General features: G+C 35.9%; 1 protein-coding gene across 1 annotated transcript in view; it reads left to right on the forward strand.

The window, feature by feature from the left end:
• clip1b (CAP-GLY domain containing linker protein 1b) overlaps nt 1-19246 on the forward strand; it is a 25372-nt gene extending 6126 nt beyond the window's left edge. The window contains 14 exon segments of the mRNA XM_084105439.1: nt 106-222; nt 1480-1537; nt 1837-2063; nt 2977-3030; nt 4195-4330; nt 6615-6793; nt 8740-8804; nt 13793-13895; nt 14005-14048; nt 14827-14887; nt 15109-15265; nt 16341-16396; nt 16490-16602; nt 17200-19246. Of these exon segments, the coding sequence (XP_083961565.1) occupies nt 106-222; nt 1480-1537; nt 1837-2063; nt 2977-3030; nt 4195-4330; nt 6615-6793; nt 8740-8804; nt 13793-13895; nt 14005-14048; nt 14827-14887; nt 15109-15265; nt 16341-16396; nt 16490-16602; nt 17200-17428 (1599 nt within the window). The 3' untranslated portion in view covers nt 17429-19246.
• The last annotated feature ends 5 nt before the right edge of the window (nt 19247-19251 follow it).

Genomic DNA, 19251 nt, shown 5'->3' on the forward strand with positions numbered 1-19251 from the left:
CATCCCCCTCCTTAAATCAACCTAAATAAGATGCATTATGACATTTGCTTGTACACCAAAAGACATTTACATCATAGGATCACTGTGTTCTGTGCATTCTTATAGATCAAGGAGCTGAACTTTGAGTTGGAGAACAGACAGAAGGAGGTGCTTCTATTCCAGCAGAAACTCGCCTCCTCTGAACAGGAGAAAACGTCCCTCCAGCAGCAGCTGCAAGATCTGGTAACACTAAGACTGCTTATTTACTAACCTGAAAAACCCTGGTTATTATTTCACATAATGGTTACAGGAAAATAACGCTTATTTTTTAAAGGGGGGGTGAAACACTCATTTTCAGTCAATCTCATGTTAATCTTGAGTACCTATAGAGTAGTACTGGATCCTTCATATCTCCAAAAAGTCTTTAGTTTTATTATATTTATAAAAGAAAGATAGGCAGTTCCGAGTCTTTCCGGAAAAAAACGAGCGGCTGGAGGCGTGCCGTGTGGGCTGTGCTTACGCGCCGATAGCTAACAACACACAGACATTTGAAGCAGACAAGCAGTTTTACTCACGGTTCCAACGCACGACCGTGAACCTTTATCATTGGGACTGCATCCTTAAGTATTAGACGATCTGCAAATCCGGCGTCGAACTGGGCTTTGGCGCTGTGATGATGGGCGAACTGCTTTCCGCTCTCTTGCTCTGGTCTACGATTGCGCACGCGCCCGCGCTCTTCCGATAGAAGTGCCCTTAGGACCCATATAAGGAAATTCCGCCCTGTCTGACGTCACACATGCCCATACTCGAAAAAAACTTTCCGAAACTTGTGACAAACCGGAAGGAGCATTTTTGGCACAGAAATACTCCTTCAAACGTACAATTTAATTTTTGAAACTTTGTCCATGTTTAGCATGGGAATCCAACTCTTTAACAGTGTAAAAAACTCAGTATGCATGAAATAGCATTTCACCCCCCCTTTAAAAGTTTTTGTTTCTTGTGCTGTACATTCACCTCCCTCCAGCCCAGATGGTGATCTAATAACTGCCTTTATATTATTAAATTATGTGCCTTGGAATGCATACATTTCTCTAAAACTAAATGTTATATCATTACAAAATCATGGTACTTGGAATCTTTTCTATTCAGGCAAGAAGTCTTGAGGCCATGCATTACAGTGATTTTTATCATGGTTATGGTTAAGCTTGACGTGAAGTGGTACTAGCAATATGATGTAACTTTAATTTAATAACATTTTAACAAGATTTTTTCAACTTGTATATAAGTAATAAGCTAAAAATAAAATAAAATACAGAGCTATATATATATATATATATATATATATATATATACTTCAGCTCTGTATTTTATTTTTAGTTCATTACTTAAGTATTCTTGTCTGCATAATATCTTGAATCAAAGCAAGGTAAACATTTGTTTTTGGCCAGCATTTTGTTCTGTACCAATTAGTTTGTAATTGTTTGTTCTGTTTAATTTTAGACAAATAAGCTTGACTCAGCAGCAGAGGACAATAATAAAGCAACACTAGCAATGCAAGGTAAGGAAAACATGACTCATCGAAAGCACTAAAATGCTCTTTAACTACTGTTAAGCATCTGATCCTTTATATATTTGCATCCCTGGCATGTGAGCCTGTGCCAATGTGAACATCTCTGCACAGTCATTTTTGCATGCTCATGAGATAAACCAGACGTTCCCAGCATAGCCATAACACAACGGCACACTTTTGCTCCGCAATCCAATTTGTGTGAAGTTTGGGGAAAATGATCATATTAGCACAAATACTGCTGCATGAGCTCCTCTATGACCTCCTCCCCTTCTTCTGTGTGGCGGCAGAAATGGAAAGGAACATGAAAACGGAGAGAGAGAAGCTGGATCAGGTGTCCAGGGAGAAGGAGGAACTGCAGAAGAAACAGGTGAAGGATGAAGAGAGAGAGCTTCAGATGAAGGAGCTGGAGGAGAAGTTGGGCCAAACAGAAGGAGAGTTGAGCAGAATCACAGAGAGGAGCGTTGGGCTGGAACGGCAGGTGGCGGAACTGAAAGCCTGCAAGAACCAAACCCAGGTGACTGACATTTACCACTGTAAAACAATGTTAATGTTATTTGTAAAGCATATTAGATCGATTACTGAAGGATCATGTGACACTGAACACTGAAGTAATGGAATCAGAAGTATAAGAGACTTCTTTCCAAAGTTTAATTTGCTGAATAAAAAAAATTGTATATGAAAATAATGAACCCCAAATTTTTGAATGGTAGTGCATGTTTAGCATATTTTTGAAAGCAAGTTTTTGAGTAACAAGTTTTTGAAATTTTATTTATTTTTCATAATATTTGATCAAAATTCACTGAAAATATATTAGATATTAAAAAAATATTTTAAAGGAGAAAATTCATTATTAATTTACATTTGTTGTCACCATTATCCTTTTTAAGTTTTGGAAACAATTTATTATAATTTCCAAAGTAACATAGTTCAGTCATTTAATTTTACATTGCTTGAAGGAGATTGCATATTTATTTATGATTTTACAGTGATAACAATAACTCCAGAAAATATGGTATATTGTCAGTCACTGTAAATACTTGTCAGGTCGGCCAACTCTTAACATATCCATCTGTTATTAATTCTATATAGCATATTGTTAATCTATGCCATAACTAAAGGCCATCATGTTTCTACTGTTCAAAAGTTTGGGGTCACTGAAGACTGGAGTAATGATGCTGAAAATTCAGCTTTGCCATCACTGGAATAAATTACATTTTAAAACATTAAAAAATAGAAAACGGTTATTTAAGCTAATAATATTTCACAGTATTACTTTATTTTTACTGTATTCTTGTTCAGATAAATGCAGCCTTGTGAGCATAAGAGACTTGATTTAAAACTCTTACCAACCCCAAACTAGTGCATATTTGAGCATGTTGGTCAAAAGTGTAGTACAAGTGTGTAATCGGAAGTTTTCTCACACACAGTCTGATGAAAACCTGGAGCAGATGATGCACAAGAATGAGGAGTTGCAGGAGGAGGTAAGTACGCTTTACTCTTCATATCATAAAGCGTATCCGCGTGAGGATGTCTGAAAGGGACTTGGAAGGGTGTGAGTATTTTGATGATCGTTACCTGTGCAAAAGTCGCCTCTGTGAGACGTGGTTGACAGGGTGCTCTGGGTGGTTGCTCACTGAATCTCCTTGCCAGTCCACATGACTTGAGGTATTCATGTTCATATAGTAGCACTGCTGTAGGATGAAGTTTCTAGACCTTATTCAGAGCAGCGCCATGACGGGTATGAAAGCGAGGCTGTGAGAGATAGACTTACCATGTTTTGGATTGCTGTATAAAGCTCCTAGATCACTTTTTATCCCATAGCTCATGTTGAGTTTTCTGTCTACTGAAATTTCCTGGAAAGATATTTTTTGCAGTGTTTCGTCAGCAGAACAATCTAAAAACACAGTACAACCCACTGAGGAGATGTATGTCTATCTCTCATAGCCTCGCTTTCATTTCCATTAAAAATCAAAGATGGCGCTGCCGTGAATAAGGTCTGTTACTTCCTGTTAGGGGTTTGATTAAATCACTAACCTTAGCAGTGACTGTGATTCTTGCCTTAGCAGACACCAGTAATAATCATACAAAATGCTGAGAAAATCTACTCTTAAACGGATAGTTCACCCAAAAATGAAAATTCTGTCATTAATTATTCACCCTCATGTCGTTCCAGACTTTCGTTCATCTTTGTAACACAAATGAAGATATTTTTGAGGAAATCTGAGAACTTTCTGTCCCTCCATTAACATCTACGCAAAAGTTCATAAAGAGATCATAAAACTAATCCATATGAAACGAGTGGTTTAGTCCAAACTTTCTGAACGCTTTATATGATGAACATTCATCAACTCGCACATCAGTAATTACTGACAGAATTTAAATTTTTGGGTGAACTATCCCTTTAACATCCTGACATGAATTACTGCTGTCAATATGACGTTGAACACAAAATATTTAGTTTGCATGTGTGAAACTGCCAGTAGTATTATTAAAACATATTCCGCATTTGTAGTCAGATTAACGTGAAGTCATTTATTTAAGAGGTGAGCAGAGATTTTCCACTGTGTACATGTCCTGTTACTGACGAAATGGTTCAGACTCATTGTTAGTTCATGCATAAGTCCTCTACATCTGACCGCCTGCAGGCTGCATGTAAAGCATGTTCTGTGCGCTCGTATGTGGCCTTACATAATCAGCCCGGCGGCCAGCGCTTATCAGAAGACACTTTCCTCCTGCGGTTGTGCTTTTCACATACGGTAAGACTGCGTGAAAGAGTCACAGGTCTTCTTATGTCACTGGTCCTCGAGTGATAGGTCTTGATTCAGCATCTGTATTACAGAGACTCGTCTGCATTGGTTCAGAGAATGTTGTTGGTTGGATATTCACACATACACATTATTTATTAGGAACAATAATGATGGTGTTGGTTTGAAGACATTTGTGTGGATAAACTCATGCAAAGCATAATCTGTTAAGCATTTGCATGCAGATAAAAATAAAAAAATTGATAAAGATAATTTTAGTTTATCTAAAAGTTAGTTTATCAAACCGGACATGCTAGGTTTAAAAGACAACTAATATTCAGGATATTATCAATTAAATTGCACTGACGCTATCAGATACGAACAACATTTTTAATTGAATTGAGCTGGATAATGATACTATTATCTTCAATTTGTTCATAACTGATGAGTTTTACAGTCAAGTCACCTTTATTTTTATGGTGCTTTATATATTTAGAAATGGTTTCAAAGCAGCTTCACAGTAATAAATAGAAAAGTAACAGAATTGTTCATGCAAACTTCATCAAATATGAGACAAGCATACATATACAACATTATAGTGTAAACCACGGGGTTTAGGGGTTCAGGTTATCCTACATTAGCTTTATTTAACAACAGAAACTGAATAATCAAATGTAAAAATAAAACACTGCTTAGTTTTCACCGTATGAATTAAATATATCCTGATTCTTATTAAAGCTACAAAAGTTATTCAGCCAAGAGCAGTGAGTGATTTTCTCTTTGTCTTTTGTTCATGACCCAGTTATTGCAAGCTGTTGCGATATATACATTTGCGATATTTCGATAATTTAGATATATTGTGCAGCCCTACTTCCAACTCTTTTGAAGCCATACCATAACTTTGTGTTAAATCAGAGGAGATGTACTTAAAGGGATAGTTCACCCAAAAATAAAAATTCTGTAATTTAATTACTCACCCTAATGTTGTTCCAAACCCGAAAGATTGTGGACCAAATTTGGACTAAACTGCTCAATTCATATGGAACTTTTTGAGGCGTCAAAGTGTTAGTTGCGTGTCTGTAAATGGAGGGACAGAAAGCTCTCAGATTTCATCAACAAGATCTTCATTTGTGTTCCGAAGATGAATGAAAGTCTTACGGGTTTGGAACGACGTGAGAGTGAGTAATTAATGACAGTGGGCGAACTGTCCCTTTAAATTTTGCTGTATTCCTCAAACAAAGCTATCAAAAGGCTTTATTTAGCACGTAATATTGACAGCTTTTTTGTCACTATGAACTGCTGTTATATAAACAATGCTGTTATATAGGTTTGATATGACATGAGTGTGAGTAAATTATGACAGAGTTCAACGTTTTGGATGAACTGTCCCTTTAAGATTATTTTTGGTTTCTGTATTGAAAAAGACAACCTTATTGTGACCTCATTTTGGACTTTTGTCCCCTCAAGGTTTAAAAAAGCAAAGTTAATTTAGGTTAGCCTGAATTTCTTTCTATTTTGTGTCATTCAAGGATGACTGAAGTCTCTTGCTACAGCTTTAAAAAAATACACCACTGTTTAAAAATTTGGGGTTGGTAAAACATTTTTTAAAATGTTTTTGAAAGAAGTCTCTTATGCTCAATATTACATTTATTACATCAACATTTATTGGATCAAAATACAGATATATTATGAAATATTATTAGAATTTAAAAGAACTGTTTTTTATTTAAATATGTTTTAAAATGTAATTTATTCCTGTGATCAAAGCTGAATTTTCAGCATCAATACTCCAGTCTTCAGTGTCACATGATCCTTCAGAAATCATTCTAATATGATGATTTGTTGCTCAAGAAACATTTCTGATTATTATCAATGTTGAAAACAGTTGAGCTGCTTAATATTTTTGTGGGAGCTGTTTACTTTTCAGGATTCTTTGATAAATACAAAGTAAAGAAATAACATTAGAATTTTCATTTGAAAGTCATTACTGTCATTTTTCATAAGTTCTTTAATAATAATACATACCCCAAACATTTGAATGGTAGTGTACATTCACCAAATAATGTTTAAATAGAAAACATGAGTGAGTTCTCGCTCACACAAGGATTTCCATTTCTCTGATGTCACCAGAGTCAAACATGGATTGTCTCATCATGTAGAAACGTGTAATTCAGGATGAATGAGCATTGATGACGGAGAACAGCAGAAGGTGGTGGTGGTGGTGGGGAGGGGGGTGTCGAGAGGGGCGGGGCTTGTCGTCCTTACATAATGAAGCTGCCCAGTGTGATGCTTCTCAGAGCGTGTGTTTGCTCAAACGTGAGTGTGTGCTGGAACGCCAGCGGAGCACGAGCGGCTCTCTCTCTCTCTGCAGGGGGCCGTAGGGGGATGTATTATTGATAGGGCACATTTGTTCGGAAAAAATAGGAAGGACACAGCAAGCATGGATGTGACAGCGCTCCAACAGAACTACACGGGCAGCGTTTATACCTCGTTCTGCCAGGTAAAGGTCGCTCTTCTGTAGTGCTCTCCCCCTGCGGGGATGCATGATACTGTATATTGGTGACCATAGTTGGACCATTCAGCAATAGTAGCTTTTTTTTAACTATTGGAATTGGGTTGTGATGACATTGACTTTTTTTCCCAAATTTAAACCTTTTTTAGTAGCATGCATGTTTTGATGGCTGATTGCACTTGAAGTGTGTATTATTTTAGATGATGTTAAATGTGAGCGCTGTTGTTTGTTGTTGTATCCATTTATAATATCAGCCAGTGTGAGTTAAAATATCTCACTTCTAGAGTTTATTTTCAGGAGCAAAATGGATATTGGTGATAGCATAAATTATTTTCAGATATGCATCCCTATTTTTTTTTGGCTCTTTCTGATTTTTTTTAGATGTTTTTATGCATCATAAAGGAAAGAAAATCTGGTGCATGTGAAGCCGTGTACATTGATTTGAAGAATGCTTTCATGTGAAACGGTTGTTTGATGACACTTCATTCAGTGATGACAGTATAATTCCTCAATCATCACGGATTCTCTCGAGCTTTCTCAGTGTAAACACTGAATCACTCCATGATCTCAGCACAGGCGAATCTCTGCTGATTCATAATAAAACACTGATGTTGGTTCTTGGCATGTAGAGGAAATGAACTACCAGCTCGGCCAGTTGTAGGCGTTTGTGCTGAAGAGTGTAATTAACGCTTCAGTCTGATGCAGACCAGTTAGTTACAGTGAGTGTGATGGGATTGAATTATGGGTCTCATGGGAACGGTAATCTGACTTCACCAGATTTGACAGTCTGACATGCTTTTAGTATTAGTTGTGCATGTATTAGTCCTAAATGTGATTTTTATCTTCTCTGATTTAAAAACCAGAGTAAGCTCTCATTGATTATACTTTGTAAAAATTGGACAGTTTTCTTTGTTCACGTGTTTGCTAAAGAAGGCATCGATAAAACTAGCTTAGGTTTAGGTATTTGTTTCAATCTCGAACTAGTTTTGGTGTGTAACTTGTACTGAAATGTTTGTGCTACAGAAATAATTGGTACTTCAAGTTTTTAAGGAGAGATGATCTTATTTTACAATGTTTGGACGTGAAAGCTGTGGAAAACACCCAGAACACCTTTTGCGCATAATCACATTATTATTTTCATCACAATTAAATGCTTTTTCCCCAGTATTGTTTTAGTATTATATTTATATACTATTATTAATATTTTGAATTCGCTTTTGTGTTTAGTTTTCATTTTAAATCAGTTCAGTAGTTTTATGTGCTTTTGTCACTTTTACTTTTATGTTTGTCCTTCACGTTTTAGTATTTTATACTGTATGTGTTGCATTTAATTTATTTAATCTCTTAGGTTTGATGCACATTTTTATTTAATGTTATGTTGATGTTGATATTTGACTGTATAATTTTTATGTAAAGCACTTTGAACTACATTTTATGCCTCAAAAGTGCTAAATCTTTTTTTGTGTGTGTGTGTTTTTACTTCAAGGCAGCATTTCTAATTTTCATTTAACTTTTTTAAATCTAATATTTATATTTTATTTTAGATTTATTTCAATTAACAAAAACATTTTTAAATAGATTTAGTAAACAATAACAGCACTGCTTTTCCTCTAAAAATTACTGGATATTTACTGTTATTTACAAAATACTGTAATAAAGATAGTAGTAAAGTAAAGAACAACAAATACTACTATTGTAGAAATACATGTAAATGTAAATAATATTTATACAACAGAGAATTTGAGTTGAAATATGCTTAATTATCATCAAAATAATTTAAGAATTTAGGAAAAGACATGATGGTCATTAAGTATGCATGCATTTCTTTATAAAAAATACATGTTTTTAAAAGGTTTCATGACATTCTCTCCAACACGTTTTGTCCAAAAGCATAATTTTCACTTGTTTTAATGATCTTTTCTCTCCTCCACCAGCTTGAGGCCCTGAAGCAGCAGAACTCTCAGTATCAGGAGCAGTTGTGTTCAGAAGCTCAGCGCATGTGAGTCTCCTCAAGTCCTGCTGACATGCACCCATGCATTTCCTCTTCACTGACTGTTTTATTATTATTCTTTTTCACACTTTCATTGATAGTGATAGAAGAAAGAGGACTGAAATGATAGGGAGGAGAGGAAAATGACACGATCAAGCCTCAAACGTATCCGAGCACGTGTGCTGACCACTAGACTACAGCTGCAACAATTAAACACTATTTAACATCTTTCAGCTGCGTCTTATTAAATTAATTGTCTGCTTAGTTGGAAATAAAAAGGATTTTGATCTTAATTAGTTGGGTAAGTACTATGGTACCATTGTGGTGATTAAGTGAGATCAGCGAGTCACAGAATAACATCACGAGTCCACCTGGTCACAACAACTGATTTCTGTGTAACAAAAGGCGTAATGCACGTGTTCTGAGTCTGACACATTGAGCTCACGCTCGCAGCATTTCACATTCAGGATAATCAATAAGAAAAATATGTAGGGCAGAACCTGATTTTATCCATTAGGAATTGATTGGATGGTGAAAAGCGTCTCCACTGTATATGAAAGTGTTTGAAAAATAAGAGGGTTTTGTGACCCGCTGAAAAGATAAATTGTAAATTTAATTTTTAATTTTTAATTAATTGCAAAAAATGTAATTTACCTTTTTCACAAATTGTTTTGTGACTTTTCATAAGCACCATTTATTTGCGTATTTGCAACCAATTTGCTATTTCTTTGCAATAAATTTGTTTGCAAAATTAATTCCAAAAATTATGTTTTTTTGCAAATTGTTAAACTTTTCATAAGCACCATTTATTTGCTTATTTGCAACACATTTGCTAGTTATTTGCAGTTTGTTTGCAATAAATTTGCTTTCAAAATGAATTCATTCCAAAAATTGTAATTTAAAATTTTCTTAAAATGTTTCACTTTTTATATTTAAGCAGTTTATTTTCTTATTTGCATTATATTAAGCAGTTTATTTTTTTTATTTGCATTATATTAAGCAGTTTATTTTCTTATTTGCATTATATTAAGCAGTTTATTTTCTTATTTGCATTATATTAAGCAGTTTTTCTTATTTGCATTCAATTTGCTAATTTTGTTTGCAATGAATTAATTCTAAAAATTGTCATTTACATTTTTCACAAATTGTTTAACTTTTCATAAACTCAATTATCTTATTTGCAGATTATTTAAAAAAAAATTCGTTTGCAAAATGAATTAATTCCAAAAATACTCATTTAATTTTTTTCTTAAAATCTTTCACTTTTCATATTGCAATAAATTTGTTTCCAAAATTAATTTAAACATTTAAGCAGAAACCTTAGCTCAAAATGCTTTTGTGATGGTGTAAATGGGGTCCGTTTTGAATTCATGTCGACTTTAAACTAAAGCAGCACTAACCGAAGCTCAAAGCCTTCGTAACTCAAGCTGATCCGACACGCGGCTGATCGGCGTGTCCAGCGAGTGACGGCTCCGGTGATGCGAGCAGGTTCCCGTGTGAAGCCTCTTCTGAACTCTTGCGCTGAAGAGACTCTCAGCCCAACGCTTCAGAAGCTTCAGAAGCTCCAGGGAGTTTTACGTAACCGCGTCTCTCCAGCTACAGCTGCTCTTCTCCGCCTGTCTAATGGTCTCGACTCCACGTGAGCTCCCTTCATAAACGCTCTGCTGATCTTCTGACACTCATGAATATGTATCATGACGTAGCCTGTAATATTATCATTTTTTTTAAAGTATTATTTCTTTATGAAAAAAATATTGTTATGCTTCATTAAATGCAGCATATTTTTTTTGAATCCGTGGGAATCTTTTAGCCTGTAGTTTCATGACGCTGCATTTGTTCTCACAATTCTGTCGTGCGGAGACCTCACTTTGATTCTCCGCTTGAGTTTTGAGCATGCATGATTTGATTTATTCCTGAATCATAAATGCACTCTAGGTGAAAATAGATTGGCTCATTCGTTACACACGAGGAGGGTGACGGTGACCTTTCTGTTGTGACTTTGTGGAGCTCACGTTTTTACTACCGCTTTTTGGAACCAAAAACGCTCTTATTTTTCAAACGCTTGGTCCTAAAAACCAGTTAAAGGGTTGTGATGGAAAGGAAAGATGATATATTAATAAGCATGATGCATTCACTTGAGAGGAAAATGGAAGAATAACATGACGGACATCAGGGTGATTTGAAATTGAGGACTTGTCACTGGCATCAGAAAAAAACATGAAAACCATAATGTATCATAAATACAAATAATAAAATAGTATGTTATGCTCAATTTGTTTAAAAAAAAAAGTCTCATCCTCACCAAGGATGCATTTATTTGATCAAAAATACAGTAAAAACAGTAATATTGTAAATTAGTACTTAAAATATTTTTTTTCTGTTGTAATATTTTTAAAATGTAATTTATTCCTGTAATCAAAGCTGAATTTTCAGCATCAATACTCCAGTCTTCAGTGTCACATGACAAATCATTCTAATATGCTGATTTGCTGCTCAAGAAACATTTATGATTATTATCAATGTTGAAAACAGTTGTGCTGCTTCATATTTGTGTGGAATTCCCGATTTTAAGATTATTTGATGAATAGAAAGTTTAAAAGAACAGCATTTGTTTGAAATAGAATAAACAACATTATAAATGTCTTCACTGACACTTTCGATTGATTTAATGTACAGTGAGGAAAATAAGTATTTGAACACCCTGCTATTTTGCAAGTTCTCCCACTTAGAAATCATGGAGGGGTCTGAAATTGTCATCGTAGGTGCATGTCCACTGTGAGAGACATAATCTAAAAAAAAAAATCCAGAAATCACAATGTATGATTTTTTAACTATTTATTTGTATGATACAGCTGCAAATAAGTATTTGAACACCTGAGAAAATCAATGTTAATATTTGGTACAGTAGCCTTTGTTTGCATTTACAGAGGTCAAACGTTTCCTGTAGTTTTTCACCAGGTTTGCACACACTGCAGGAGGGATTTTGGCCCACTCCTCCACACAGATCTTCTCTAGATCAGTCAGGTTTCTGGGCTGTCGCTGAGAAACACGGAGTTTGAGCTCCCTCCAAAGATTCTCTATTGGGTTTAGGTCTGGAGACTGGCTAGGCCACGCCAGAACCTTGATATGCTTCTTACAGAGCCACTCCTTGGTTATCCTGGCTGTGTGCTTCGGGTCATTGTCATTTTGGAAGACACAGCCTCGACCCATCTTCAATGCTCTAACTGAGGGAAGGAGGTTGTTCCCCAAAATCTCGCAATACATGGCCCCGGTCATCCTCTCCTTAATACAGTGCAGTCGCCCTGTCCCATGTGCAGAAAAACACCCCCAAAGCATGATGCTACCACCCCCATGCTTCACAGTAGGGATGGTGTTCTTGGGATGGTACTCATCATTCTTCTTCCTCCAAACACGTTTAGTGGAATTATGACCAAAAAGTTCTATTTTGGTCTCATCCGACCACATGACTTTCTCCCATGACTCCTCTGGATCATCCAAATGGTCATTGGCAAACTTAAGACGGGCCTTGACATGTGCTGGTTTAAGCAGGGGAACCTTCCGTGCCATGCATGATTTCAAACCATGACGTCTTAGTGTATTACCAACAGTAACCTTGGAAACGGTGGTCCCAGCTCTTTTCAGGTCATTGACCAGCTCCTCCCGTGTAGTTCTGGGCTGATTTCTCACCTTTCTTAGGATCATTGAGACCCCACGAGGTGAGATCTTGCATGGAGCCCCAGTCCGAGGGAGATTGACAGTCATGTTTAGCTTCTTCCATTTTCTAATGATTGCTCCAACAGTGGACCTTTTTTCACCAAGCTGCTTGGCAATTTCCCCGTAGCCCTTTCCAGCCATGTGGAGGTGTACAATTTTGTCTCTAGTGTCTTTGGACAGCTCTTTGGTCTTGGCCATGTTAGTAGTTGGATTCTTACTGATTGTATGGGGTGGACAGGTGTCTTTATGCAGCTAACGACCTCAAACAGGTGCATCTAATTTAGGATAATAAATGGAGTGGAGGTGGACATTTTAAAGGCAGACTAACAGGTCTTTGAGGGTCAGAATTCTAGCTGATAGACAGGTGTTCAAATACTTATTTGCAGCTGTATCATACAAATAAATAGTTTAAAAAAATCATATATTGTGATTTCTGGATTTTTTTTTTTAGATTATGTCTCTCACAGTGGTCATGCACCTACGATGACAATTTCAGACCCCTCCATGATTTCCAAGTGGGAGAACTTGCAAAATAGCAGGGTGTTCAAATACTTATTTTCCTCACTGTATACTTGCTAAATAAAAGTATCAATTTCTTTAAAAAATAAAATAAAAAATGTACTGATCCAAAAATTTTGAATGGCATTGAAGGTCATCCAGACGTTGAATTCATACAGATAATTCATATACTGGAAAATACTAGTATGGTAATTGTAACATATGTCCACTGTAGGCGAGATGAACTTGAACCCAAGTGCAGTTTATTGAAACAAAGTGACATAAAATATAATCCAAAACAGGCTTGACTATGGCTTGACTATGGCTTGACTCCGGCGTGACTCCGGCGTGACTCCGGCGTACCTACGGCGTGACTAGGGCTTGACTACGGCTTGACTACGGCTTGACTACGGCTTGACACAAGACTTGGCATGAACATAAATGCACTCACCAACAGTAGGTTACAACATCAAAGCTAGACAAGGGACAATGGAAACATGAGGGCTATAAAGACACACAGACTAATGACTTAACAAGACATACCTGAACACAATGAACCAATAAACCAAGACAATTAACCAATGACAACATAGGACACATGACAAGGGGAGCCACATGGCAGGATCACTTGACAAACCCGAGAGCACATGACAAAACCAGGAACATGACAATGGGGAAACTTCAAAATAAAGGACATGAAACAAAACTCAAAACTAGACATGACAGTAATATACTAGTCCTATATGATATTATAAGCATTACCTTTTCTTTATCTCTCTCTGTAGTGAGGAGGTAAAACTATCAGCCAATCAGAAGTCTCAGAGGCAGGTGTCGCTCCAGGACGAGAAAGGGATGTTGGCTCAGGAGTTGGACGTCTACACGCAGCAGGTGTTTATCTTTCTGTCTATTTAGACTTTTCCTGAAATGCTTTGCTCTGTGACATTCTCAGTTGGTTTGAGGGATTGAGTTGTCATGTATCATGTTGTTTTTTTGGCAGCTTGATGACGAAGCTTTGACTAGCCATCTGGAGATTACTGAGAGGTAAGCACTCTGACTCCGTATTAAGTTCATTCAATCAAATCAAAACATTAAAAGACAGCTCTGAGTGAAACCTGCTGTTTATAACCACAGAAAAAAATAATAATAATTTGTCTCAGTCAGTAAAAACAAGCATAAACACAGTGCTCTTACACTGGAAGTCTATGGGGAAAGACAATTTGGACATTTTATGCTCGTGTTTTTGTTAACGTGAGAGTAGTGAATCTAGTGATGCAAGTATTTTTCCCATTCATTTTCTTCACAAGCATTCAAAAACCAAATTATCTGTGGTTATAAACAGCATGTCACGGATGCTTTTGATGGTGCTTAATGGAGCTCTGTCTCAGTAATTGTTCAAATGAGAGCTGGATTTGAGATCACATGCACTCTGGAAGCTTTAAATGTCATTTCATCTCCCGGGAAATGAAGACTTGCCAAAAAAAAAAAAAAAAGAAGCTTGTCGGTACATGTTCTTTAGAGATCAGTGTATTATGATATACTGAGATCACCACGTCTAGAGAGATGATCTGTTTCCATGATTGCCGTTTGGTTGAACAACTCAAATAATGGTACTAGGTACAAGCTTTTGGCTTCAGATCTATTGGTTTCCTCCACCCTAAAAAAACCTGAATGTCTGTTAATTTTTTGCATGTTTTTCTGTAAGCTTTTAATCTTCAGGGCTCCATTGGGAGATGTTCTCAGAGTGCATATGGCTTTTGTAACATGATTGTAAATCCAACAATGGGCTCCAGTTATAGTGAGCTCTTGTCTGTTCTCACAGAGAGAATTCCAATGCAGTGATGTCCGATAAAGACAAAGAGCTAGAGACACTACGAAATGAGGTAAGAGCTTTGATTCTTGAGTTTTATAAGTCTAACCAAACCTCTGGATCAAGTATGTTTTATCCACTGTGAACTATGACTGATTTTAACTTACTCTATGTACAAAGAATGCTTTTAGTAGATTAATTTCGTATCAAAACAATATGTATGGTTGGCACTTAATATTGTCAGATAATGGGAAACAATAATTTGCGATCTAAAGATGTTTTTTGTTATCCCAGATTGCAGTTCTGCGTGGGGAAAATGCCATGGCCAAGACGCTGCAGTCGGCCGTGACGTCTCTAGAGAGGGACAAAGCCCAGCTGCAGAGCCGAGTGAACAGCTTGGAGCAAAAGCTGGAGGGCCGGGAGACGGGGAACGGAGAGGAAATCATCTCAGGTCCGTCAGCGTATTTATATTTGGAATAGAATGACAGCGCTGCTTACTGTATACTGTGCAATAAACTGTATACTGCTAGCTATTTATTTACTCTACTGTTCAGAAGTCTTTTTAATTGTGAGATTTTTTTATTATTAATTTATCTTATTCTCACCAAGGCTGCATTTGTTTGTTAAAAAATACTGCGGAATCCGTAATATTGTGAAATATTAGAATTTAAAATGACTGTTTTCTATGTTATTATATTATTTCGAAATGTAATTTATTAGCTTTTTATACAAAAAGCTGAATTTTCAGCATCATTACTCCAGTCTTCAGTGTCACATGATCCTTCAGAAATCATTCTAATATGATGATTTGCTGCTCAAGAAACATTTCTGATTATCAATGTTGAAAACAGTTGTGCTGCTTTAATATTTAATATTTATTCTTTCTTCTTAAAATTGAATACATCCTTGCTGCATAAAAGTATTACTTTCTATAAAAACAACAGCAATAAAGTACTATGCAAAATGATGCAGAATGCTAAATTGTTGTCATATGACCTCATCATGTTGCAGTTTTTGCATGTTGCAATCCAGTTTAAATCTGGAAATGCCGTCCAGTTATTTTTAATCCAATTATGTGTAAAAATATACTTTTATTGCAGAATGATCAAATAATGAGTTAATATTTATTATAAAAAACAGTTGAAATCAATATTAAAAGTATTAGTCATATTAGTAATATACAAACAAGATTAATATGTATTAATCATACTATTTCCAGTATGAAAAATTAATCCAAATCGAATGTTTATGACCAAAATGCAAGTCACATTATAATGTTTGAGTAATGTCTTTTAAAAGGAAAACAAGATTACAAACAGTTGGTTTATTTCTATGGGAGCCCATTTCCAACACGTAAAAAAAAAAAAAAATAGTAGAAATAGTAGAAAAATGTAGAAATTATGACACACCTTGTCAACTTAAATGAACAAATCCTTCTGGACTACTTTTATGCAACTGTGACATACACTAACTCTCAGCACTGTTCTCACTGAACTGAAGACTGTTCGTTTGTCTCTCCTGTACAGTGGGTGATGCTGCTTTGGACCAACTGAGAGAAGAGAAAGAGTTTGCTGAGGGACAGGTATAACTCCTCTGTTCTGTTTTTGTTAACGGTTTTAGGATGTCATATGTGTGTAAATGCCTAAAATCTGCCATGTTTTCCTGCATGGATCAGATCAACTTCCTGAACTCTGTGATTGTGGACCTCCAGAGGAAGAATGAAGAACTAAAGGTGAAGCTGAAGAAAATGGTGTTGACCGAGTTCAACGGAAATGATGAAAATGATGAGTGAGTCCAATTGGGTTTCAAAATCTTCACTTGCCACTTTTCTGTCTGGCAGATCTGGAGACGAATGCTTTGCCAACATATTGCAACTTATTTTAGTATCATTGAGATGCTATTAGTTTTATTAGTATTTTGAATTGGTTTTATTTTTTATATTTTAAATGTAAAGTTTGAGTAATTTTGTTGTGTGTTTTTGTCATGTAAAAAATATGTATATATAGTTTTTATACATTTTTATTTCTTGTATTTCTATTTTTTATTTTAGTACTTTATTTTAGTATTTTATTTATGTATAGAAATTAGAAATGTTAGAAATGAATTTAAATGAAATTAGAAATGTTACTTTGGCGACTAGCTAAAATAAATGTGTGTGTATATAAATAATATTTTTTATTTTTTTATTTCAGTTTTTTTGTTTTAGTTTTAATTGCCGTAGTCAATTTCTCTCTCTCTCTCTCTCTCTCTCTCTCTCTCTCTCTATATATATATATATATATGTACATACTTAACATGCATTGCACTATTGTTACTATTACTGTTGTTTTCTTCGAAAAGGGTTTGTCATAATACAATTTCTTTGTTTGTCCTCTTTCTCTTAAGTCTTGGTAAGGAAAAAAAGAAGAAGAAAGCCCCACCACGCGTTTTCTGCGACATCTGCGACTGCTTCGACCTGCACGACACGGAAGACTGTCCCACGCAAACGCAGTCCCCAGACTCGCCTCCGCACACCACGTACCACGGCGCCCGCAGCGGCGAACGACCATACTGCGACATCTGTGAGGCGTTCGGTCACTGGACAGATTCTTGCAACGATGACCAAACCTTCTGAACTTCTCTTCAACCCCTCCGCCTGTGAGCAGGCTATGCACAGATCGCTTTCAACCAGATTATTCGCTATTTTTCTACACAGCGTATATACATTCGAACCTCTTGTACATTCCTTGAAACGTATCCGTCCGTATGAAGGCTAAGGTATGCTGCATTGATGGAATTTGAATTATGAAGATGAGAGATATTTCTATGTTATTAATACCGTTTTGTGTGTTTCATAAGTTTTTGATCCACTGATGAATTGCCAGCAAGAAAAATAGGCACGGTTTAATGATACTTTGCTGTGTATTTAAAGCTGCTCTGTGTAATTTCTACTCCCCCAGAGGCACAAAATGGAATTGCAACAATAATGACCATTTCCAAACAGGTTTCTCAAACACTCCTTTTCTTCCATTGTTACAATTATGGCTTTTAGCCATCTGAAATGTCAACTTCTGACTCAACCAATGGTGTGAGTTTGGGGGCGGAGCTACAATAGCTCCGCCCCCAAACTCACGCCATTGGTTGAGTCAGAAGTTGACATTTCGGACGGCTCAAACAAACAGCGATGTTTTGAAAGCGCCACAGAGTGTGTTCGAAATGGTATACTCACACACTGCAAACCGCTCAGTTTACTCTGAATACTGCCCACAATGTTTTTAAATAGTATATGAAACGGTACACATTATGCAAGCCAAGAAAATTTTGTTAAAAATCATAGCTTCCGGTTTTTCTGTCACACATAAAATCGACTCAAGACGAGCACACTGCATTATGTGATTGATTTTAAACTGCACATTTTCACCCAGGCATTCTAAGCATACAGAAATTATTCATACTATGCACAATATAAATACTATATACTGCAGAAACATTCCCAGCAGTATGGTAGTATGCTATTGCGAACATAGCCACCGTTGTTGCACTTTCTGGTAATTCACCCTACGAATGGTTTACTTACAGTTGCATCTGCACATTAAACCAGGATAGAAGATTTTAATGAAATGATTTTAATGAATAAAAAATACACACTTCAGCTTAAGGAACTCATAACGGATTGTTATCACAGGCACAAAACCGTATGACCAATGCACCAAACTAAGCTGAGGCTAACCACTATTAACTTATTGCACTTCTCACTTTAAATGTATACAGCACATGAGTTTAACTGCCATTCTTTGAAACTAAGTTATTCTTTTTACTGTTAAATGTCAGACATATAGTCATGATATTGTCATATGAATGGCTTTTTATGTGTATTTTTGATGTTATGTCCTGTAGATTTCAGGCCTATTCACACCAAGTCCGAATTTTTGGCACAAAAAAAAAAAAAAAAAAAGATTTACCTTTTTGTTGTATACGGACACAAGATTGATTTATTTAAATTGATCAAATGCCGTTTTTTCAGGTATCCAAACTTTTCAGAAAAACTCAGTGTGAAATAGTTTTGGTGCAAAAAAATGGTTAGCAAATATTCATGTATTTTAGTCACCTCAAACTTGGTGTGAAAAGACCTTTTGCTAAAGCACAACTTTTAAGCACAAAATCATATTGTATCTCTTATTATTGATGTAATATTAACAACAAAGTTTATTTAGAAACCTAATAAACTGCAAGTGTTAGAATTGGTAACCCGCTATGACCTGGTGCACAAGATTATATTAAATATGTATAATATTCATGATTATTCCCCTTTTGTTTAAATTAATTTGATCAGAAAATTTTGAATTAAGTGCAAATATATGGTCTGTTTTTACTGAAATATTGTGACAGTCTTTAACTATTGTACTGTTTCATGTACTGTATATTCACGTGAACTCAATACAAACATTGAACAAGTTT

This window comes from Abramis brama, assembly GCF_963993115.1.
Source record: "Abramis brama genome assembly, chromosome: 25".
NCBI lineage: Eukaryota > Metazoa > Chordata > Actinopteri > Cypriniformes > Leuciscidae > Abramis > Abramis brama.